Source organism: Odocoileus virginianus, chromosome 2, assembly GCF_023699985.2.
Source record: "Odocoileus virginianus isolate 20LAN1187 ecotype Illinois chromosome 2, Ovbor_1.2, whole genome shotgun sequence".
NCBI classification, from domain to species: Eukaryota; Metazoa; Chordata; class Mammalia; order Artiodactyla; family Cervidae; genus Odocoileus; species Odocoileus virginianus.
The window spans coordinates 94,660,446-94,684,318 of NC_069675.1; the positions used below are offsets into that span (position 1 = coordinate 94,660,446).

The following is a 23,873-nucleotide window of genomic DNA, read 5'->3' on the forward strand; positions in this document are numbered from 1 at the left end:
TCTAGGAGTCTTCATTTGAACATAAATTTTATCATCTTAAATTGGCACAACTTAAAATCAAGAGAGAAAATTGTGGGTAAAGGGAAGAGTAATTGAGGGGTCTTTTTCATGAAGTGTCTGGGGGCTTAGGGAGAGTAAAATGTTAGAATGGGAGAGGGGCCACTCTAGGTAGATGAAAGACTATTAAGCATGGTGAAAGATCCTGTGTGAGACTCTTGACCCTTTCTTTTAAGTGACATGGATGTTGTTTCCTCTTTTCATTAGGATATGGACCGTTTGATGTTGACCTTTGGGGACATTCCGCATCATGCCCCAGTGCTTTTGGCATGGGCCCTCCTCCGTCACACCCTGAATCCAGAAGAGACAAGCAGTGTGGTCCGGAAGATAGGGGGGACAGCTATCCAACTGAATGTCTTTCAGTACTTGACCCGACTGCTCCGCTCGCTGGCCAGTGGAGGAAATGATGTGAGCATGCAAGTGGGCAGAGAGCAGGGTGTATGCTCATTGATGAATCATTATTATAGTAATAATGACTGTCAGTGACGGGGATAACGATGATAATTTTGTAACCTTTATAGAGCCTTTACTGTGGTAGACATTGTTCTCAGCATTTTCTGCACAGTATCTTACTTCATCCTCAGAACACTTCTGTGTATTGGGAATTATTACCCTGTTTTACATGTTAGGAAATTGAAACTGAGAAGGGATGGTGTTTGCCCACAGAAACTATGAGTTGGCAGTTGGTGGATCCCGCTTGAACCTACTTTTTCTGACCCTTTGCCATTGTGTTATGCTGTGCCACTAAGTATCTCTTACAACTTTGGTCATAGTGACTGGATAAATCTTTGGAGAGGGCTTATTCATTCAACTGTAATGGGATGAGTTAGAAATTCTTTTTGAGTCTTGTGTTGGGGCTTAGTTTGAGTGGCATGGTTTAATCAGCTTGTTCTGTCATGCTGAATGAAACCTTAGCCAAATTGTTGGCACTGGTTGATTTATCTCAGTGACAGTTGAGGCAGCTGCTTCATTCATACCAGCACATAGAAGCTCTATCGTTTTTGTAGGCTGGAGGTGGTTTTCTTCCCTATGAAAACTTTGATCATTTTGAAAAGGGTTCCCTTTTGATGTTCTTGACTGTGTTGTAATGTGTATAGCTTCTGCTTTCTCCTTTCTCCGTTTGTCTTCCTGATTTTGGGACTAAATTAGGAAAATTGTGAAGCCTCAAGTTCTCTTCCCATTTGTTTAGAGACTACATTAATGTGATGGGATTACGCCGAACCTAGAGAAGAGTGTTGTTGCTCAGAATTACCCCTGACTCCTCTGTTGTTACAGTGTACCACCAGTACTGCGTGCATGTGTGTCTATGGACTCCTTTCTTTTGTCCTGACCTCCCTGGAGCTGCACACCCTAGGCAATCAGCAGGTCAGTGTCTGGCTTTCACGAGATTGTCTATACTGCCCAGCTTGCAGTCTTTTTCCTAAAATACTCCTTTGGAGCTGATATAACACTTCAAGTATAATTTGCTGTTTATTGCTGTTTTTCACTTACTGTATTATATATTAATGATTAAAAAGTCAAAGTGCTGATAAAAAGAAAAAACTATAAACCCACCACACAGGATAACCTATGTTAACATTTTTATATATTCCCTTCCAAATGTAAAAATAGAATAGTTCTTTAGAAACGGAATCACAGTTTATATACTGTTCTACAACCTAATTTTTTACTCTGTAATGCATTTATCCCAAACATCCATGAATGCTAATAAATATTCTTGTGCAATATTTTTAAAAAATGAAATATTTTAAAGATAATACTGAAGGAGACAGATTTGTTTAATGAACCCTCATGCTCGATCACCAGCTTCCAGATTATCACTGTGCAGCTGATTGTGATCATTTCTGCCCCTTCCCTCCTTGGTTACTTTTTTTTTAGGAGGATAATTACTTTACAGTATTGTGGTTTCTCCCACACAGCAACATGAATCAGCCATAGGTATACATATATCCCTTCCCTCTTGAACCTCCCTCCTACCTCCTTGGTTATTTTGAAGCAAATCCCAGACAGTATTTACTTAATACGAACATTTTAGTAAAGCTTCACAACCTTTATCATATCTAGAGAAATGTATCTTCAAATAAGGTAGGACTCAAATTTCTAGTTGTATATGTCATAAGTTTATCATAAGTTTGTATTAGGATATAAATAAATTAGATCCATATATTATTGGTTGATAAGTATGTCAGATTTCTTTTAGCCTGTAGCTGTGCTGTTAATTATGGTAGCCACAAACCACATCATCGTCTCCATCCATTAGTTCCCTAGAGCAGCATCCCAGACTTTTATGGCACCAGGGACCACTTTTGTAGAAGATAATTTCCCCACGGACAGAGTGGATGGGAGGATGGTTCAGCTAAGCTGGGCCTAGTAGTACCTCCCGTTTACATACAGTGTAAAATTTGCAGTTTGTTTCCCCATACATGATCTCATTTAATCCTTAGGACAACATTGTGAAGCAGGTAATATTTTCACCCTATTAGAATTTGAAGTTCAGAAAGGTTAATTTGCTTACCATTTTACAATTCCTTACTTTTTAATCCCAGAATTCTTTCTGACATACTATATGAAGGTATTATTCATGTTTTTATTTTAATAGAATGCAGCTAAAAAAAAAAAAAAAAGACTAGTTTAACCAGGAAAAAAAACCACTTTCTTTTTCCTTCCTCAACAGGATGTAATTGACACAGCATGTGAAGTCCTGGCAGACCCTTCTCTCCCAGAACTGTTCTGGGGAACAGTAAGTATGTCAGAGGGAGTCATGCTGTGGTGTTCTCTGTAGCAGAATTTGTTTTAGTTCTTATACTAAGCTTTTAAGTCTGTTTTCTCATGTAATCTCTACAAAAATTGATAAATTAGATAATATCATCACAGTTTTGTGTGTGGGGAAATGTGGTGCTCAGAGATGTGAAGTTACTTGCCCAAGCTATCACTACCGCTAGATAGGATCAAGATGTAGTTCTGTCTGATTTGAGTTTCTAGTCCACATTATTAACCTGTGTCCTCTCTCCTACCCACCAAGTCTTTTTTTTCACATCAAGAGTCTCAGGCACCAGTAGTGCTATAACTCCTGAACATACCATTGGGTGATTGTAAGTGTCTTAGAAATTTTTGGAGTACTGTTACAGGTTAGGGTAAGGATTTGGCTTTGGAGAGAACAGTTTCTCACTGGTATTTAGTCTTAGCATTGACAGCAGCCTCAAGCCTCAAGGCCCAGGTGATGAGTAAATCTTGTTTTTTTTTGAACTATGGCCTAAATGATTTGCCTGTGTATTATACCGTCTTTCTCCTGAGGTAGTGGGGAAACAAAATGCAGATTAGGATGTGATGCTCACGTGTGGTGCTAATTGCCGGCAGGCTGTGGGTGCTTTTCATATCAGTGGAAGCAGATCATATACAGCTAATTAGTGTTTTCCTGTGGCGAGGATGCCTAGCAGAGGTCAGTGGAGGCAGCAGTAGTCTCTCTTCAGGATCTGTCTCAGTCAGTTGTTGAAGCCTTTTTCACTGGATATTTAACATGGGTTTTAAATTATTAGAGAAATGCCGTCTACCTAAAGAAAAGGATTAATTTTACATTTTCTTATGGTTGCTGGGCAATTCAGAGATGTGTTAATTTCTGGATGACATGAAGGTCAGTGACTTCTTCCCTTCTGTCATAGGAACCAACCTCTGGTCTTGGGATTATTCTGGACAGTGTATGTGGGATGTTTCCCCATCTCCTTTCCCCTCTCTTGCAATTGCTTCGAGCCCTTGTATCAGGGAAATCTACTGCTAAGAAGGTAGGTTGTTAAGTTAGATGCCTAAACAGAATGGGAGATGTTTTTTAGAAATCCTTTTTGCTTTTCATGTTGCAGTTCCACTGCCATGGCAAGCATTAGTCTGCAGTTGAATGAAAAATGCCAAAGATAGTTCCTCAGTTCTATAAAATTAAATTTTCTTAAGTACCTATTGTAGATAATGTGGGAGTAAGACAAAATGTGAAGTTCCTTAATATCTAGTTTGAAGAGAATAATGGATATAAGAATTAAGTAGTAAAGCTAAGTGGGCTTCCCTGGTGGATCAGCAGTAAAGAATCTGCCTGCCAATGCAGGGGATTGGGTTTGATCCCTGGGTCAGGAAGATCCCCTGGAGAAGGAAATGGCAACCCTCTCTAGTATTCTTGCCTGGGAAATCCCATGGACAGAGGAGCCTGGTGGACTATAGTCCATGAGGTCGCAAAGAACTGGACACAGCCTAGTGACTAAATAAGAACCGTAAAGCCAGGTGCTATGTGATATATGTCACCTGAGTGGTCAAGACCATACTCTTCAGGAGAGACAGCTGTCTGTGGAGTGAGAGGGGCCTTGAGGTGGGTGTTAAAGAGTAAGTAGGGTTTGACTTCACAAGGAGTGCTAAGGCAAGTCTCAGAAGAGTCCTAGGGATGGCTTTGCAGGGAGTTTGAGAGTCAGCACATACACAGTCTGGCAGAAAAGCACATGGGAGGCCTCTTAAATGTCCCTCAGTAAATGTGTAGCTCTTTGGTTTTTTTTCCTGTGTTTTGGCAGGTGTATAGTTTCTTGGATAAGATGTCTTTCTACAATGAACTCTATAAGCACAAGCCCCATGATGTGATCTCCCATGAAGATGGAACTCTTTGGCGGAGGCAAACACCCAAACTCCTTTACCCTCTAGGTGAGAGAGACAGACGACCCTGGCTCAGTAGCCTCTTCCACGGCGTCTGTGTTGACCTTACTGCCATTTTAATATTTCATGGCAGGTGCCTTTAAAGTGGATCCTCTCCTCCACTGTGCTTGTTGATTTGCTGGTAAATTATTGGTTTCTTACTGTTGTACATCATTTGATTGTTTTACTTCAAAAATAATGCTTGTTCATTATAACAAGGGAAACAATGCAGAGCTACAGTTTAAAAAATTCAAATCTCTATTCAGACCTGTCTCTATCAGATAATTAATGTTAAGAGTTTGGTGTGTGTCCTTTTACACATTTCTGTATTCTCTCACAGATTCATTCTGCAAATTGATTTTATTACATGTAGATCTGACTCACTGTTTTTAATAACTGTATAATTATTCTTGATGTTTCATATTTTTTTATCTTTCACCTTTTAGAGGACATTTAGGCTATGTCAGGTTTTTGCCACTACAAACAGTGCTTCTCTGGGGACATATACCTTTATATCCTGGTGCTTTTACTTTTTAGTACATAGTATCCCTAAAGTGGGATTGCTGGGTGAAAGGGTATATGCAATAAAATTTTAAAATACATGTCCACTGACAGATGAAATGGATTTTCTAAAATGCAGTATATGTAGGTAAGACACCAAGTTTTCTTACGAGCCAAAATTTGGAATATTATTCAGCCTTAAAGAGAAAAGGAATTCTGACACGTGCTATATATAACATGGGTGAGCCTTGAAAACATGATACTAAATGAAGTAGAAGAGTCCGGAAAGGATAAATACCGTATGATTTCATGCATACGAGGTACTTAGAGTAGTTAGATTTATAGTGACAGAACATAGAATGGTGGTTGACAGGGGCTGGGGGCTGGGATAATGGAGATTACAGGTTAATGGGTACAGAATTTCAGATTTACATGATAAAAACAGATCTTTGAGTTGATGGTAGTGAAGGTAACCATGTGAATGTATGTAATGCCACTGGCCTGACAACTTAGAAATGGTTAAAATGGTAAATTTTATGTATTTTTTTTTTACCACAACTTGAGAAAAATTGTAGAAAATTTTTGAATGGATTGTGTCAAATTAAGTTGTAGAAAAACAGCAATTTCCTTTCCTGCCGGCAGCGTGTGAGAGTAGCCTCTTAACAGTTGTAAGCTCTTGTATATTCCACGTGCTCAAGGAATAAAATGTGGAAGGCACAGCCTTACTCTTCTAGTGTCTGCATCCTTAGTGACTTAACCTGGTGACCCAGGCACCTGCTGTCCTGTAGGGTGGTCTTCCTATAGTCATCATGTGAGTGGAGAACCACTCTGCACTCGATTGTTTTTCAGACACATGGGAAGACTCACTTCCCCTATGACAGTGAGAGTTTTTGTTTTTGTTTCTTTTTAATGCAAAAAGCTATAACAATAGTGGGTACTAAGAAGAGAGTCTGTACATCTCTGTGGGATTAGATATTGCCGTCTGCCATAGGAATCTCCTCTTCCTATTGGACTAATTTCTCTTTCTTCTTTAGGGGGTCAGACCAACCTTCGCATACCTCAAGGCACTGTGGGCCAAGTGATGCTGGACGACAGGGCCTACCTGGTGCGCTGGGAGTACTCCTACAGCAGCTGGACCCTCTTCACCTGCGAGATTGAAATGCTGCTGCATGTCGTTTCCACTGCAGGTGAGCTCAGCTCGGAGAGCGATCGCTGTGGGAAGAAAAATGGACATGGTTAGAGGATTTGGAAGACAGAGACTTTCAAGATAAGATTCAGAACCTCCCAGGTTGTGATTAGCATTGTTTATCTGGGTCTCAGAGACTATTCAGTAATCTTAAAGTAGTTGTTTTCATTGAGATCACAACTTTTCCCCCCCAGATGTGATTCAGCATTGCCAGCGGGTCAAACCCATCATCGACCTTGTCCATAAAGTCATCAGTACAGACCTGTCGATAGCAGACTGCCTCCTGCCCATCACGTCCCGCATCTACATGCTGCTGCAAAGGTCAGTATCTGGTCCCTCCCACTGGGTCAGAGGCTGCACGCAGCCCACGGTGGGAAGCCCTGGTGTGATGTCTCTCCACCACAGAGGGATTTCCTGTTTTCATTCCCTGCTGCCAGGAGGGACCTGGGGAGAGAGGACTGGAAAATATTTGTGATTGAACAAGTCATTTTAATTCATTTTACTGAGTACAGTGCGTTGTTTTCTAACCAGGTTAACGACAGTGATCTCCCCGCCTGTGGATGTCATTGCTTCTTGTGTCAATTGCTTGACCGTTTTGGCTGCCCGGAACCCAGCAAAGGTGAGCCACAGTCTTCCTAACAGCCAAAAAATGTCACGAGTGGCGTATACCTGAAGACCCACCACAGACGCTCGACTCTTCTTTTCCCTCCCCAGGTCTGGACTGATCTTCTTCACACAGGCTTCTTGCCTTTCGTGGCTCACCAGGTCTCCAACATGAGTCAGATGATCAGGTGAGCCAGGTCTTGGGGTAGAGTGTATTCTTGGGGAGTGTCACTTACATTTCAGATCTCAGCTAGCTTCAATGGTTTTAAAGGTGCTTCTCTGTGCCTGTGCATTCTGCTACTTGCCTTTTTCAGTCCTCTCACCAGAAATGAGTCAGGATGAGGCGAAGGAGGTGATGGGACTTGGGGCACAGAGGCTCTTTCCTTAGGTGAGCACTGATGGCTCACAGTCTTTAAAGCTGAGGGAGAGAGGTATTTCTCACCCAACAGCAACCACCTTAGGCATGTGGAAGTTAACTTTCTAGTCTAGAGAATCCAGGGGTGTCTGGATCCAGAGGCTCAACTTCCCCTTTTAAGCAGAGGTCACTCTACTTTTCTGTGTTTCATGGCCATGCAAACTTGCTGATGGACCAGTTATTAATACACAGGCTCCATCTTACTACCTGAGCATTCTCTCCTTGCTCTCTCTTGCTTATAAGGCAAACATGCTTGCTTCATGTTTGATTTTTCACTTTAGAGATTGTATATCAGTAAAGTCCTTAATGCTTCCCCTGGTTAATAAGTAGCCTTTGCAGAGCTTTTCCATTTTATGCCCAAGTCATTGAGACAATAACAGGAATTATTATAGTTTATTGAAATTGAGATTACAGTTTATTGAAAGCCTCCATCGTTTTTTTCCCCTTTGTTCCTCTGTTTTTTCCCAGTGCTGAGGGGATGAATGCTGGTGGGTATGGAAACCTCTTGATGAATAGTGAACAGCCCCAGGGCGAGTATGGGGTCACTATTGCCTTTCTGCGCTTGATCACCACTCTTGTCAAGGTAAAATCTCATCAGATAGAAACATCTGAAATAGTTTTCCTATATCCTGCTACTGTAGTCATCTGTTTGCAGGCGTTTAACAGTTGTTCTGAAGTTACAGTGATAGCAGTCTCTGTGTCCTGACTATTGTGTGCCTGACTTTATAGTAGATGCTTCATCTTTGTTAACTTATTTAATACTCAGAGTCTGTACAGCATAATGCAGTGACTTCATAATGTTATTTCTGACAAAGCCCAGGGTAATATGTATACATTTCATCATGTCCTGGTATTTACATCATGTGTTTACCTCTAAAGTAGAGTTGGGGCTTCCCGCATCGCTTAGTCAGTAAAGAATCTGCCTACGATGCAGAAGGCCCAGGTTTGATTCCTGGGTTGGGAAGATCCCCTGGAGAAGTGAATGGCAACCCACTCCAGTATTCTTGCCTGGAGAATCCCATGGACAGAGGAGCCTAGTAGGCTAGTCTATGGGGTCGCAAGAATCGGAAACGGCCGAGCGACTAAGCACACAGAAAGTGTAGTTGCACAGTGTGATACAACTTGTACTATGCAAGGTGCGTTCTGATGTTTTCTAACAAGCTGATCTCACAGTCCAGTAATGAATCACAGCTCTGGTTGAAAAATACTTGTGTAGCATGGATTTGGGGGTCAAAATTAGGTTTACCTTTCAGGTTGACCACTTAATAGCTGTATGACCTTGGACAAGTATTAAATTTCTTAGCTCCTCTCTGAACTGGTGTGATAAATGATCTCTACCTCATGGAGTTGAGCGGGCCCTGCATGAAGAATGCTCAGCATGTGTGCTGCTTGCAAGAATTAGTCAATGAATGCTTAAATAGAAACGGTTCTGTGTAGAGATAGGGAAGTAGATATGTTTATATAAAGAAATCTCACCTTTAAGATAAGGAAGCTGATGGTAACAAGTAATATTAGGACAAAGAATTTTGAATATCAGATCTCCTTTCTGATATTTGAGTGATGGGATAGAATTTAGAGGGTGGTTGGTGATCATGACAGTAAACCTGCATTTTTCCATTGTCAACAATCTTGTATCCTCTGTGTTTAAGATGGACCTCTCTCCTGCTCAGGTTTAGCCTTCATCTTTTTCTTGTAAGTGCCTTTTGTGATACTGTCACATTGTCTTTTTAGTCCCTTTCTCTATTCTAGGGAAACCTATGACTTGGATTCAGTTGAACTAGAGTATTCTGATGTTTGTTGTTTTTCGCCTACCCCCCCCCCCCACCCCCGATAGCCAAGGTTTGCCCAGATTTCTTTTGGATCTGTGGTCTTGGAGTCAAATCTCTAGTGATAAAGTGACTTATCCTTAAGTGCCATATGCCCTCACAGCAAGGTTTCTTATAGGGGCAGCTTGGTAGTACCCAGAACCAAGGGCTGGTGCCTTGTGTCATGTTTGTGCTGAAGGAGATGCTGCCAAGTTACCACAAGTGGCGCTACAACTCTCATGGTGTGAGAGAACAGATTGGTAAGGAGAACGTGGGCAGCAAAGATGGGAGGCTCCCTGGACATCTTTCTTTCTTGGGATAAGGGTCGTTACACGAGGTCACATCACTCCTCTGTCTTTTCTGGAGTCCAGGTTGCCTGATCCTGGAGCTGATTCATTCAATACTGAACCTGTGCCATGAGACAGACCTGCACAGCAGGTAGGAGGGGGGAGATTTCTAGCGCTTGGTACTTTAAGATGCTGCCACTCGGCAAGGAAAGACTCGGACTTCTGCTCTGCACAGCTGGCTCGTTCTTCCAGAGAATTCAGTTTGGTTGGGCCCAGAGTTCAGTGCTCTTGGGGTTCTGATTTGCCTTCCACCAGCCTGTTTCTCCTTTATTCCTCTGAAGAGAGAAGAGCAAATGAAGTGGAAACAAGGTTGTTCCCAGTGAAATTATACACATGCTTTTTATGATCTTTACAAAAGCTGTGTATGTTCATAGAGAAATAGGGCAAGATGCCCTTCATAAACCTATTTCCCAGAGATGGCTATTAACAAGTTAACATGTATCTTCTAGGTTTTTTTCCTCTGCTTGTACTTAATCTTCTGTAACTGTATTTCCATGCCACTACATACAGATCTGTCTTGTTTTAGTGGTTCCATGCATTCCATTCTATGGATTAATGGTGATTCGTTTCAGTAAGCGTTTTCATTAATCGACGGATATTTAGATGGTTTCTCAGGGTCTGTTTAAGGAAACGAATCAGAGTGGCTTCCTCTGGCAGAGAGCTGATTTGTATCACTGATGTCCAGTTGGTTAGATTAGGACAATATCCTTTACTTCTAGTAATAAATTTGATGGCTCCCCGGTAACTCGGAATGTGTCTGTCTTCCAGTCACACCCCCAGCCTGCAGTCTCTCTGCATCTGCAGCTTGGCCTACACGGAAGCAGGACAGACAGTGATCAATATCATGGGCATCGGTGTGGACACCATCGACATGGTCATGGCTGCTCAGCCCCGCAGGTAGGCCTCCCTGTCCACCTTCCCCCATGTATCTTTATCGTGCCTGCATGTTGTAAAAACTGGAGTTTAAGAAAGACAATCTTGTTCTTCCTAGGATGTAGCCTTGTATAACCTACTAGCTGCTGTGTAGACTGGCACATAGCAAAGGGAGTTGATTGTGCCTCCTCTCTCTTAGTTTGGACTGGGGCCTGTAAAAGAAGCTGTTGAACTCTGGGATTGTTGTTGGAATCTAATTCATGAGAGCACATGTGTTGCGAATGAAGTCATGTTGTCTGAATCAACTTTGGTTTCCATTTGGCACCCTAGTGATGGGGCAGAGGGCCAGGGCCAGGGCCAGCTGCTGATCAAGACAGTGAAACTGGCATTCTCCGTCACCAACAATGTCATCCGGCTGAAACCGCCTTCTAATGTGGTGTCCCCTCTAGAACAGGCTCTCACACAGCATGGTATGTATTTTTCTTCTAATCAGCAGCATTTCTGCCCATAAATACATACTGCAGGCTGTGTTTTAGGTCAACAGTATTCTCTGATGAACTCTTTGAGGAAATTTGTTAATGATCGCCAACTGGACTTAGAAATAAGACTGTATCATACTTCATGTCTGCCTCCTAGTGGTGATAGAATAGTAGTAAAGAATACATGTTCAGAGTATCTCGGTTAAAATTCTGGCTCCAACCAGCTTTGACCTTGGGCACCTTATTTTAACAACTGTGCCTCAGATTTCTCATCTATAAAATGGGGATGGTCGCAGTATCTACCTTGTAAGATCATAATGAACTTTCAATTACTACCTATAGAACTTGGTACCTAGTTAGTGTTGACTGTTATTACTCTTTGGCTTTAAACTACTCTTTTAATCTCTTTGGGACCCAGTTTCCTCATTTTCAAGTAGGCATTTGGACAACATCTATGACCTTTTTCTAGCTATATCATTTGGGGATTTTTATGATTTTTTGCATTTAGTGCCATGTTACATATAATGTGATGTCTTTTTTCTAATCTGTTTGTTAAAAGACTATTTTTTTAAAAATATCTCATTTTGCTCGTAATGTACTGGATTGAGCTATTTACCCCCAATCCTGCCTGTCTCCTTGGCTACCGAAGAAAGAGAATGACAGGGCCACCTGCATTGCTTGGGCCCTCCAAGTAGTCGAGAGTAAATTCCTTCATGTATGTGAGCTTTCTGAACAGAAACCTCTCCTAAGATCTTGAATTAGGCATACTTTGGTGTCTGAACTATTTCCTGTACTTCTTCAGGTGCCCATGGGAACAACCTTATTGCTGTTCTTGCCAAATACATCTACCACAAACACGACCCAGCTCTGCCTCGTCTTGCCATCCAGCTGCTAAAACGTCTGGCCACGGTAGGATCCCACCTAATAAGTCAAAGCCCCAGAAAACTGACTTTGTGCTTGAGAACAGTCTTTCTTCTAAGAGATGTAACTGACTTGGACTTTTAAAGTGATGTAGCCATAGACATACACTCACTCACACACACTTTTTTTTCCTGATTATAAAAGACATACATACGCATTTTAAAATATTTATTTAAATGTTACAGATAAACTTTTACAGAAAATTAAGGTCTCCTCTGATCTCCTTATTCTAAGAATTCCTGTGAACAGATGGGTACGCATTGCTCCAGGTTTCTTGTTATCCATGCTTATATATTAAAGGATGTTTAGTGTGAGCTTTTGTTCTTTTCAAAAGCAGAATTCCACGATACATACTGTTTTGTGACTAGCTTTCTTCACTTAACACCATATCCTGCAGCCTTGCCATGTGGGCACATTGGGATCCACCTTTCTCTGATGCTTATATGGTATGCCATAGCATGGATGGGTCCTAATTTATTTAGGCTATTTTCTGTCTTACTGTTAAATAGTGCTATAGTGAACATTGCTATCCACAGAACTCTGTAAACTTTTGTTTACAATTCCTAAAAATTAGTTAGATGTTAAAGAACATTTAAATTTTTATTAGGTATTTTGAAATTAGCCTCCAGAAAGGATGTAACAGTTTATACTCCTAAAACCTAAGTCTTGTATCCTTGCCACAGTGACTTCACCAGTTTTTTAATCTTTGCTAATCTAATAGGCAAATCAGTGTTATCTTTTTTAAAAAACTTTACGTTTATTTAACCGTCAGAGAGGTTATGCATCTTTTTATGTTGATTGCTGTTTTCTCTGGGAATCATGGGGCATCTTTTGCTGTAGTTTGGTGTGATGTCCCTTTCGGCCAGACCTGTCCATCTGGATGTTGCCCTCTCTGACAATTCCCAAGAGTTCTTCAGCCTATTGCGGTTTTTCTGGAGGTGGAGCTCTACCTGTGTGTCCCGGTCTCCCCCAGGTGGCCCCCATGTCAGTGTATGCCTGCCTGGGTAGTGATGCAGCTGCCATCCGAGACGCCTTCCTGACCCGACTGCAGAGCAAGATTGAGGATATGCGCATCAAAGTCATGATTCTGGAATTCCTTACGGTTGCGGTAGAGACGCAGCCAGGCCTCATTGAACTATTTCTGAATCTGGAGGTGAAGGATGGCAGCGATGGCTCCAAGGTGAGCCTGCACCTTGGTTGAAGCTGGGAGATGGCCCTCTGGGAGGTGGGTTCTGGACTCCGCGGGTCTGGCTGTGGGCGGAAGCTGTGGGCCTGAGCTCTCACTGTCCCTCTGCAGGAATTCAGCCTCGGGGTGTGGAGCTGTCTCCACGCAGTGCTGGAGCTGATCAGTTCTCAGCAGCAGGACCGCTATTGGTGCCCCCCCCTGCTGCACCGGGCGGCCATCGCCTTTTTGCACGCCCTGTGGCAGGACCGGCGGGACAGTGCCATGCTGGTCCTCAGAACCAAGTGAGTCTGACTCCAGAAATTACTTCGTCTCTGGAGTGCGTGTCCTTATCTGTAAGATGAGGGGCCAGTGATTCTGGGAGGTTGGTTGTGAGAGGTCATGCTTAAAAGTGCTTCATGCTTGGGTCATTGTGTGGGAGTTACTCTCTTTTTAAAAAACTGCCCCAGCAGGTGTAATCTTTACTCTGATGTGTTTACCTTAGAGTTCCCACCTTTCAAGTTCCCGCCTTCTGCCAACCCCCAAAGCCATTGTTCACAAGGAACAGTAGAGTCAGATGAGGGTGACTTGCTCAAGCCATTTAACTGAATGGAACACGCTTTACTCTGGACCCCTGTTTTGTCCATGGAACCCCTTTCTGTTTATGTATAATGATAGGAACAGGTGACCTATGCCACAGATGTTAGGGTTGGAACTGAGAAACTGTGGAGAGGTGACCACCAAGGGAAGGTGGAAAGAGGAGGAAAAGGGCTGTGTGAGAGAAGGTGTGATTTCTGACATGTATTCTCTTTTCAGACCCAAGTTTTGGGAGAATCTAACGAGTCCGCTATTTGGTACACTTTCTCCTCTCTCGGAAACATCTGAGGTGAGTGGTGAAAGGAGGGACAGTGGCAGAGAGGCCCTGGGAGTGAAGGCTGGGCTGAGACTGGGCTATGGAAAATGTCTACCCCCATCTGACTAAATGACCAGCACGTTTTCTTCACTTGAAACTTCTTTCTCAGAGAAGCATTTGTCTCCTCTCCTGTGAGGTCTTGCTTTGGGGAGGAGGGTGGCATGCCCTGCTCTCTCGGTGGCTCTCTGGTCCCCACTCACTTGGAGACACTGTGGACCTGACACTTCTGCTCTTGCAAGTTAGATGCCCACTCGCTAGGGAACATGCTTTCTTGTTTGCTAGTGCCGATCCCTGCTCTGTCCCACATGGGAGGGAGGGGCCCCAGGGGAGAGGTTCTCACGACTCTGTGCTCTCCCCCTCCACAGCCCAGCATCCTGGAAACCTGTGCCCTAATCATGAAGATAATTTGCTTGGAGATATACTATGTAGTTAAGTGAGTCCTTTCCCCTTTTGAGACTTTAATCAGAGGTTTATGGCGGGGGGACCCATGGAGTCTACTGCTGAGGGCGTGGCTGTATGATCCCAGGCAGAGGAGAGAGCTGGTTTGGAGCCATTTCTGGAGGGCCACCGATCCATGTCCCTGGCCAGTCCATTGATGGCATTTATGATTGTCAGAAAGAGTGATTGTGAAGCAAACTCCTTGTGCTCGGGATTTTATGGAGAAGGAACCCTGGAAAAGGCCTCAGCCTAACCCATTATGTTGAGCAAGAAGTGTGAGCCCCACACACTGGAGCTGATCCGGAGCCGTCTGCCTTTAAGCCCATGTGAGGTTGCTTTCTCTGCCTCAACAAGGGTCAGTGCCCATCACATTCCCATCTGCTTTTCATACCTAACCGTAGGTCTTATTTTTTTCCCGACACCCTAGGGGCTCATTAGACCAGTCATTAAAAGATACACTCAAGAAATTTTCCAGCGAGAAGCGCTTTGCCTACTGGTCGGGGTACGTCAAGGCCTTGGCCGCTCACATGGCCGACACCGAGGGCAGCAGCTGCACCTCCCTGGTGGAGTGTCAGATGCTGGTCTCCGCCTGGAGGATGCTTCTCATCATCGCCACCAGTCATGTAAGAACCTCCTGGGGCGAGTTTTGGCTTTGGTATCCTAGCAACGGTATGCTGGGATGCTTAGCAGATACAGCCCCTTGGGCTAAAGAATGATCATGGTTTTTCTCTGAGACCTAAAATGTAACAGGTTCTGTGCCAAATGTGGGGTGCTTGAAGGCTTTTTGGCCAGCAAGGGGCCCTTAAGGAAAGTGCAGAGAAGGCATTATTTAAATCCCTTCAGATGTTCATAAAAGCCTCCTGTAGCTACCTTTGCGGACCTAGCTAGGTCTTGGGGACCCCTTCCGTCATCCACCTCTTGTGCACATGGATAATTGCCTCAACTGTGTGCCCTGGGGACGCTGGGTAAATATATTTGTTGACTGGTCAGCAGGTAGCTATAATGGCTTGCAGCAGCACCCTCTAGAGAACAGTGGTTTTTGTTGATTCTAGAAACTGTATTCCTTGGTGTTCTTAGAAAAAGAACAGAGGCCATTGTCTCTGCAGTGTGTCTACAGAGCATTGGTTTTTAGCTCGTTGATGTTTGGGAAGAATTTGCATTTTTCCTTGGCTTTTTTGTGTGTGCTTTGATAACATCTTGCTGTATAGTAAGGACTTGATATTGACGTGCTTTGCCCTAGGGATCCAAATTAGAATCTTGACTTTGTAACTTCAGCTTAATAGATACCCTTTGTTCCAGGCACACTCATATCTTCCACGACTTGTTCCCTAGTGCCTGACTGTCCACAGCCTTGGAGATGGGCTGTGACACGGTGGTTTTGGACCCCTGATACTGTAGACACACCAAAAGGCTCAGTCTTCTCTGGGGAATTTATGTGTCACCTTTTAGGTCCAGACAGGGCAGCAGTTCTTGATTTGCAGCTCTGAAAATCCCACCAACATCTTTTCCCCTAGGAAACCTGTTTTGGTTTTGTCTGGGATATTGATCATCTTTTCATTCATTTAATGGATATTAATGGAATGCTTACTGTATGCCAGGCACTGGGATACAGCAGTGAATAAGACAGATACGGTCTTTGATCTCTTGTGGGGTGGCCCATGAGAGAAGCACATTGTAAACAAATTTACAAATGAATATAGTTCGGGATTATGATATTTCACGGTGAAGGAAATAACTTGGATGCTATGGTAGGGAATGCTAAAGGAGGGTAGGAGTAGTCAGGAGGCCCTCTAAAGAGGTACTGTTCACACTGAGGCCTGAATGTGCGAGGAGGCTTCTAGATGATGCTCTGGGCAGTCAGAGTCACAGTGCAGAGACCCAGAAGTGGGAAGAGCTGAGCCTTTTCACAGAGGTGGAAGGGGGCCAGTAGGGTTGGAGTTGAGTGAGCACAGTGGGGATGATACCAAAATCAGGTGGACCAGATCCTCAGGGTTGCCCAGGCCTTGTGGAGGAGTTGGTGTTTCCAGAAGGGTTGCACTGGGAAGCCTCAAAAGGTCTGAGCAGAGGAAGGATGTTTTTGGGGAGGGGGTGAATGAACCTGAGCTTCTTGGTTCTGACCATGGCTAAGCAGGACCTGGAAACATCAGGGCCCTTGAGTCTCACTTTAACCAAGGAGACAGTGACCAGTTGCCTGACAGAGGACCCCATCTTTCTTGACTTCTGAAGTCTGGGAAATTTTCCTCAGTGACCTTCCTGTCCCTTTGCAGGCGGAGATAACGCACCTGACGGACTCTGCAGTGCGTCGCCAGCTCTTTCTTGACGTGCTCGAGGGGACCAAGGCGTTAGTAAGTGTGTCTGGGAGAGTTTCCCTTCCTCCCAGGGAGATGGCAGTCAAATAGCAGCTACTAAGCTTGTAGCCGTGCAAGTGGTCATATCACTCAGGTGACCCAAGGCTGTGGTGCCAGGCAGTGTCCGCTACTACTGGGCCTTTCCCCGTGCCCACCCCCATGAGCGTGCTGCCAGGAGAGAGAGGCTTGGGGCCGCAGGGGCCTGTGTACAGTGCTACCAGCTTCCTGGGGCGTCAGCCCCCAGGATGCTGACTATGCCGTCTCCCCCTCAGCTCCTTGTCCCCACCTCCGTGAACTGCCTCCGCCTCGGCTCCATGATGTGCACCCTGCTGCTTATTCTCCTCCGGCAGTGGAAGAGGTGAGCCTGGCCAGGAGGGACAGCCTTTCCCACCCTCCTCACCGGCCCCACCTCGGGTTTCGGGACTGAAGCAGACCTCTGATGAGAGGCGTGCTGCCCCACGGGCATCCTGAAGGGAGCGGGCTGTGTGTGGTCTTTCTGTGAGGTGTGTTCCATCTCCCTGTCCACTCTGCGCTGTGTCCAGAGAGTTAGGGTCTGTGGATGAAATTCTCGGGCCCCTGACGGAGATCTTGGAGGGAGTGCTGCAGGCAGACCAGCAGCTCATGGAGAAGACCAAGGCCAAGGTGTTCTCAGCATTCATCACGGTGCTGCAGATGAAGGAAATGAGAGGTGAGGGGTGGAGGGAGTGAGGGGCAAGGCTTCCTCTGCGTCGGAGTTGGGGTTGTTCCCCCGAAGCTTGAGTTTTCAGTCCTGGGACTCTGGTCTTCATGAAAGCTCTTTGTCTCCTCCCCTCCCACTGGCTGACGCACTTCCTCTTGGCACCCTGTGCTCTCAGCCGCCTGCCTGGGACAGATGAACGAGTTGGGTAGCGTGACAGAGTCCCCTCCCGTGTCCTTTGCAGTGAATGACATCCCCCAGTACTCCCAGCTGGTGCTGAACGTCTGCGAGACCCTTCAAGAAGAAGTGATCGCGCTTTTTGACCAGACCCGCCACAGCCTGGCGGCGGGCAGTGCCACCGAAGACAAGGACAGCATGGAGACTGACGACTGCTCCCGGCTCCGGCATAAGGACCAGCGGGACGGGGTGAGGGGGCGCCCTGGGAGTCGGTGTGTCCTTCCCACTTGCATCCCCAGCTGTGAACTGCTGCCTGCTCTGGGCCAGGCCCGGGGTGGTGAGTGAGCAGCACAGTCACAGCCTGACAGGTAAAGTTAACAAACCAGACTGTGCAGAGGTGTGTCAGAATTCCATTGTGGCAAGTGTTGCAGAGGTGAAACGCAGGGAGAGTGTGCCCTGTGAGGTTCTCACCTCATCTAGGGATTCGGAGAGAAAGCACCCTTTCAGCAGTGACCTGGGCATTGGTAGAGCTGGCAAGCCACGGGAGCAGGGGGATTTGGGTGGCGAGAACCGCATTGTGCTGAGCTGTGGGAGAGAGTCACGTGGTGTGAGCTGTGGTCAACTGAGGCCTGGAGAGCCGGGGGCTGGATGGCCAGTAGCCTTTCTAGGGTCTTTATTCTGGGTGCTAAGTGAAACAGGAAACCATGTAAGGATTTTAAGTAAGGGAGAAAAATGATGAGATTTGTATGTTAGAAAGCCTGCTAGATGTATTAATAGTATAGAACAGTGTTTTTCAAGCTGTGGGTCAGGACCTATTCATGGATCTTGGCTCATTTGATTATAACCTGCATTTTCTAAATGAAGTAGAATAAAATGTAGAAGAAAATAGCTTGTTTTGCAGGGGATAAAGGTAGGTACTCTTTAATGAAAACATATAGGTATGCGTATACTGCAGCGCAGTATGGGTTATTCTGGGTGGCTCATGGCCATAAGGGTGAAAAGCCACTGGGCTGAAGAACAGAATAGAGAGGATCTGGAGAGAAGGAGGGACCATTTAGGAGGTGAGCGCAATTGTACAGTTAGAGGGGAGCTCACTTTGACCCCACGTGACGTGGGCGACCTGTTCCTCTCCTTCTCCCCCGGCACTGCCTCCTCCTCTCACCGTCTCTGCCCCTGGGCCCAGCAGGTCTGTGTCCTGGGCCTGCACCTGGCCAAGGAGCTGTGTGAGGTGGATGAGGACGGGGACTCGTGGCTGCAGGTGACCCGCCGGCTCCCCATCCTACCGACCCTCTTCACCACCCTGGAGGTGAGCCTTCGCGTGAAGCAGAACCTGCACTTCACCGAGGCAGCGCTGCACCTGCTCCTCACCCTGGCCCGTACCCAGCAGGTAGGCAGCAGGCAGAGGAGCAGCTGGGCTTGTGCCGGTGGGTGCTGATGCCGCCCGGGGTTCTCCCAGCTTGAGAGACCCCCACCCCGCCCTGGGGTGGGCAGCTGCCATGACAGCGTCGTTTCATCCTGCGTCTTTTCCTCGCAGGGGGCCACGGCCGTGGCTGGAGCTGGCATCACCCAGAGCATTTGTTTGCCTCTCCTGAGTGTGTACCAGCTCAGCAGCAACGGGACAGTGCAGGTGAGTGCCAGGGGCCTGCCTCCCCAGGCCCTTTGGTGCTGTCACTGGGCCCAGAGGTTGCTTTCTTGAGGGGCCTAGTTAAGGCACCGAGAATGCAGAGGCCTCCCCACCCCGGCACTGACCGCTAGCCAGAGAAGCTCACACAGTCAGTGCCCAGCCTGAGTCTGGGGCTTTGGCTTCTCGTATCTCCATCTGGTGTTCTTTCCACCTAACGCCTGACCTCAGGCCCCCTCTGACCCTGCTGGCGCCCCTTCCAGGAGCTTTTCTCCTCGAAGGAGCCAGGCTTCTTTAGCTGCTGGGTTGCAGGGAAGCCCCAAGGTCCCTGTTAACTGGTTCCTGGGCCCGTGTCATGATCCTGCCTGCCGTTTGTGTCTCAGACGCCCGGCGCTTCTCGGAAGTCCCTGGACGCCCCCTCTTGGCCTGGTGTCTACCGTCTCTCCATGTCCTTGATGGAGCGGCTCCTCAAAACCCTGCGCTACAACTTCCTGACTGAGGCCCTGGACTTCGTGGGGGTTCACCAGGAGCGGACCTTACAGGTGACGGGCTGCCGGCATCTTTGGGGTCAGGACTTGGGGTTCAAGGACATCTGGCTCCTCAGGACTGAGTGTGGGTGCTCCCACTTCTGAGGTGCCATGAGGACTGCTGGTTGACAGGCCCTGAGGAGGAAGGGGAACGGTCTGGGATCAGCTCAGACAGAAGCCTCTTCATCCAGCCACCTGTCATGCTGTCGCCTCAGCGTTTGTGGGCCCAAGACTCCCCTTCCTGCGGGAGGGCTGGAGCAGACGCGGCAGGGCTGAGTCAGCCCACCCTTCCCTGTGTCCCCCCAGTGCCTCAACGCTGTGAGGACGGTGCAGAGTCTGGCGTGCCTGGAGGAGGCGGACCACACTGTGGGCTTCCTCCTGCAGCTCTCCAGCTTCAGGAAGGAGTGGCACTTCCACCTGCCTCAGCTCATGCGGGATGTCCAGGTGGGGCCTGAGGCCAGCTTTTTGGGAGTCTGGGGACAAGTTCAGGGAGAACAGGCAGGGCGTGAAGGGTGGGCCTGTTGCTGGACGTGGCCGTTTTCTTAGGTAGCACAGGCTTGGGTTCACCTTGCTTCCTCTGCAGGGAAGTTTTGCCTCCATAGCGCAGGGCGGCCTTATAGGGTGAGAACCTGGGCTCTGTGGCATAGAGCCTGGTTCACATCCCTTAGTGCAGGACTGAGACGGGACCAGCTGGAGGAGCAGGCGGGGAAGGAGCACAGGCTCTGGAGTCTGGCCTGTGGTTGTGTGACCTTGGCCAGGTCACTTCACTTCTCACTATTTTCTTCTTCTATAAGAGGGGAAAACTGTCCCCATCTAATTTATTTACTTAGGACTTAATATCGTACCTGGTATCTAGCTGGGTCTTGGAAACCGTCCAGGCATCTATTGACCCAAGTCTGGTTGAGCCTGCTTGGTGGCTGGGGGGTTTGGGCCTGGAGGACGCAGGGAGGTGCGGGGGACGCGGGAAAAGGGCGTGGTTTCCGGTCGCGCCCTGCTGGGTGGGTCTGGTCAGCTGGCCGGGGCTGCCCCGTGGATCCCCCTCACCCTCCCCTGTTGGCCACAGGTGAACCTCGGCTACCTGTGCCAGGCCTGCACCTCCCTCCTGCACAGCCGCAAGATGCTGCAGCACTACCTGCAGGTAACCCAGCCCCCCGCCGCAGCCCACCCCGGGCGGCCTCGCCCCAACTCCTCCGCGCGCCAGCTCTCTGTTGTCTCCCCTCTCCCTGCCAGAACAAAAATGGGGAGGGCATCCCCTCGGCCGTCGGCCCCCGAGCTCAGCGGCCGCCCACAGCTGCCCCGGCTGCCCCCTCCTGCTCCTCCTCCAAGCAGCCCGCTCCTGACACAGAGGCCTCGGAGCAGCGGGCCTTGCGCACCGTCCAGTACGGCCTCCTGAGGATCCTCAGCAGGACCCTGGCTGCCCTGCGCCGCTTCACCCCCGATGTCTGCCAGGTCCTGCTGGATCAGGTACTCCGCCCCACGCCCCAGCCTCCACAGGGCCACCGGGGCTCCGCTCTGCACCCAGAGGTACCTGGGGGTCTCGCCCTCCATCAGTCTTGTCTTGCTTTGCAGTCCCTGGACCTTGCTGAATACAGCTTCCTGTTTGCCCTGAGCTTCACCACTCCCACCTTTGACTCTGAAGGGGCCCCCTCCTTCGGGACCCTTCTGGCCACCGTGAATGTGGCCCTGAACATGCTTGGAGAGGTGAGTCGGATATTGTCTGGCCCCTCACCCTAAGCCTTCCTCCCAGCTTTCCACTGCCTAACCACCAACTTGGGCCTGTGTACCCATCCTGAGCTGACCTCTAAGAACTAGTGACAGTTAACGAGTAACTGATAAAATCACCTAGCGTAGGTCCTGTGAGATGGGAAGGTCTCAGTGACGGAGTTGTTACTACTACCTTATTTTTTTCAAACCCCCGTTTCTCTTCCTCCAGTTGGACAAGAAAAAGGAGCCTCTCACCCAGGCTGTGGGGCTCAGCACACAAGTGGAAGGGACCAGAACTCTGAAGTGAGAAAGCCCTCTTTCTGGACATTGGTTCGGGGCTGGGGTGGTCTTGGGCCGGCTCTCCTGGATCCCCGCTTCCTGCACATGGCCCACGTGGGCTCTGCAGCAGTGCCCACATCTGCCCGCCTCCCCCCACCCCACCCCCAGGTCGCTCCTGATGTTCACCATGGAGAACTGCTTCTACCTGCTCATCTCCCAGGCGATGCGTTACCTTCGGGATTCGGCTGTGCACCCCCGGGACAAGCAGCGGATGAAGCAGGAGCTCAGCTCAGAGTTGGTAGGAGGGGTGGAGGGCCCTGCCTGCCAGGGTGACCCAGGGGTCCCAGCCCCCCAGTGCCTGGGGCTGTCCTGAGAGGGGGGCCACAGGGCCTCATCGGGTGCTTTATCTTTTGTAGAGCACTCTCCTCTCCAGCCTCTCCCGCTACTTCCGCCGGGGAGCCCCCAGCTCCCCTGCTGCTGGCGTCCTTCCCTCACCGCAGGGCAAGTCCACCTCTCTCTCCAAGGTCAGCCCCGAGAGTCAGGAGCCTCTGATCCAGCTGGTGCAGGCCTTTGTCCGACATGTGCAAAGATAGGGCACTGGCCTGCTGCCGCCTACACTCTGCACCAGCCTGCACGGCAGACCTGGGGAGCGAGGGTACTGCTGGCAGACGGCCTGTCTGGGCCTGAGAGCAGCTCGTCACCCTCCCCAGAGTCGCCGCGACTCCAGCCACCACCCCGGCGTTATTTTTGTAACAGATCAAGAGGTCAGCAGCAGGGGTGGGGAGCTGTGAGTCTGCTGCACTCAGTTTCACGTTCAAAATGCCCCTAAAGAGTATATTCTCTTCCTTCAAGCATTCCCCACAGCACTTGACCCTGGCCAGGGGAGAGGCAGGGAGCCAGTCACGTGCAGCCAGGAGGCTGTGTGCACGGGTTTGAAAATCTGTTTTCCACACTCTGTTCTTGCAGTTTTTGGTAATACTGTGGTCTATTTATACAAATATTAAAATACTGTTTATACACAACTGTGTGGGTATACCTTCCAAGCCCAAGACTAACCAGCTCTCAGAGCATCGCTCTGCTTCCCTTGGCCAGGGGCCCAGAGTGGAGTGGGGGGTACTGGGTGGACACTCGGGTCTTCCTTCTACCCAGGTCTTGGTCCCCAACCCCATTTACCAGCTGGCTGAGTTGATCACTGGGTTAGAGCCTTTCCTGAAGCCCTGCTCCTCCTGTCTACAGCTCTGTGCCTCCCCTCCCTTCAGAGGGCCCTGGGTGGGGTGGTCTCTGGCCTCCTTGGGACCTAATCAGAGTTCTGGGCCCAGCTGCAAGCCTCAATCTAAAACCTGGCTTGTGGACCAAAGCTATCACTTGGGAAGTTTCGGGAACTAGGCTGACCTGGGCTACAGTCTCTGCGTGGCCACTTGCCAGTTACGGAACCTCGAGGAGGTGACTCTGTTCTCTTCTTCCCTCATCTGTGAGGACGACACGAGAATATGTGTGCATGTGCCACACTCAATGCCGGGTCCCTGGGAAGCACTGGCAGCTGTCAGTTACCCAAGTGGAAACCACCATGCACATTTCACAGTCCACTCTGCCCCAGTTCAGGCAAGTTTTTCTCAGGAAAAAAACGATGCAGCTGCAGCAGACCAGCATTCCCTTCCTCAGGAGCAGCATGGGGGCCCTGGGAGGGAAAAGGGGGCCATCACTCCCTCCCCCAGGAGGAGGGCGCCGTGTGGCAGCGTGCCGCCGCCTCGTCTTCCCCTTCCCGCCTGTGAGGCCTGCGACGTGACCGGAGCCCAGGCGACGTGCACACAGAGGATAGTTTATTATTGGTCACTGGCTAGAGAGCAAGCAGACAGGCAGAGTAAAAAGATCCATTAAAAAGTGAATGTGTGGAGTGCAGGCGGCAGCCACCAGACTTGGCTTGAGCGACAGGGCTGGGAGGGGAGGGCTAGCACCTGGGAGCTTCGGCCAGGCTCCCCTCCACTGCAGCACATCCCGGGGGATGCGCCCCCGACTCCGGCCCGCCACAGACCTGTCTGCCTGCCTGCCTGCCTCGCCCTCTGCTGCTTTTGGCAACTAAAAGGCAGGTGTTCTCTCTTGCCAAGTGTGCGCCCCAGGGCATCCTCAGCCCATCTTGCACTGACCCCCCCACAGGCTGGGGCTCCGAGCGCAGCTGCTG

The 23,873-nt window shown here is 48.4% G+C and overlaps 1 protein-coding gene across 1 annotated transcript in view; it reads left to right on the forward strand.

Moving 5' to 3' along the window:
- Nucleotides 1-22,716, forward strand: part of NUP188 (nucleoporin 188) — a 42,275-nt gene extending 19,559 nt beyond the window's left edge. Inside the window, exons 11-44 of the mRNA XM_020874741.2 lie at nucleotides 265-465; nucleotides 1,333-1,422; nucleotides 2,732-2,797; nucleotides 3,717-3,836; nucleotides 4,602-4,728; nucleotides 6,255-6,407; nucleotides 6,601-6,727; nucleotides 6,938-7,025; nucleotides 7,121-7,197; nucleotides 7,893-8,007; nucleotides 9,369-9,489; nucleotides 9,601-9,667; nucleotides 10,345-10,473; nucleotides 10,780-10,919; nucleotides 11,731-11,837; nucleotides 12,823-13,029; nucleotides 13,147-13,316; nucleotides 13,828-13,897; nucleotides 14,290-14,357; nucleotides 14,790-14,985; nucleotides 16,630-16,707; nucleotides 16,983-17,068; nucleotides 17,253-17,398; nucleotides 17,631-17,812; nucleotides 18,750-18,950; nucleotides 19,098-19,190; nucleotides 19,568-19,726; nucleotides 20,018-20,155; nucleotides 20,775-20,849; nucleotides 20,942-21,175; nucleotides 21,281-21,412; nucleotides 21,645-21,718; nucleotides 21,863-21,992; nucleotides 22,111-22,716. Coding sequence (XP_020730400.2) covers nucleotides 265-465; nucleotides 1,333-1,422; nucleotides 2,732-2,797; nucleotides 3,717-3,836; nucleotides 4,602-4,728; nucleotides 6,255-6,407; nucleotides 6,601-6,727; nucleotides 6,938-7,025; nucleotides 7,121-7,197; nucleotides 7,893-8,007; nucleotides 9,369-9,489; nucleotides 9,601-9,667; nucleotides 10,345-10,473; nucleotides 10,780-10,919; nucleotides 11,731-11,837; nucleotides 12,823-13,029; nucleotides 13,147-13,316; nucleotides 13,828-13,897; nucleotides 14,290-14,357; nucleotides 14,790-14,985; nucleotides 16,630-16,707; nucleotides 16,983-17,068; nucleotides 17,253-17,398; nucleotides 17,631-17,812; nucleotides 18,750-18,950; nucleotides 19,098-19,190; nucleotides 19,568-19,726; nucleotides 20,018-20,155; nucleotides 20,775-20,849; nucleotides 20,942-21,175; nucleotides 21,281-21,412; nucleotides 21,645-21,718; nucleotides 21,863-21,992; nucleotides 22,111-22,287 — 4,344 coding nt within the window. The 3' untranslated portion in view covers nucleotides 22,288-22,716. The remainder of the gene's footprint in view (nucleotides 1-264; nucleotides 466-1,332; nucleotides 1,423-2,731; nucleotides 2,798-3,716; nucleotides 3,837-4,601; nucleotides 4,729-6,254; nucleotides 6,408-6,600; nucleotides 6,728-6,937; nucleotides 7,026-7,120; nucleotides 7,198-7,892; nucleotides 8,008-9,368; nucleotides 9,490-9,600; nucleotides 9,668-10,344; nucleotides 10,474-10,779; nucleotides 10,920-11,730; nucleotides 11,838-12,822; nucleotides 13,030-13,146; nucleotides 13,317-13,827; nucleotides 13,898-14,289; nucleotides 14,358-14,789; nucleotides 14,986-16,629; nucleotides 16,708-16,982; nucleotides 17,069-17,252; nucleotides 17,399-17,630; nucleotides 17,813-18,749; nucleotides 18,951-19,097; nucleotides 19,191-19,567; nucleotides 19,727-20,017; nucleotides 20,156-20,774; nucleotides 20,850-20,941; nucleotides 21,176-21,280; nucleotides 21,413-21,644; nucleotides 21,719-21,862; nucleotides 21,993-22,110) is intronic.
- The last annotated feature ends 1,157 nt before the right edge of the window (nucleotides 22,717-23,873 follow it).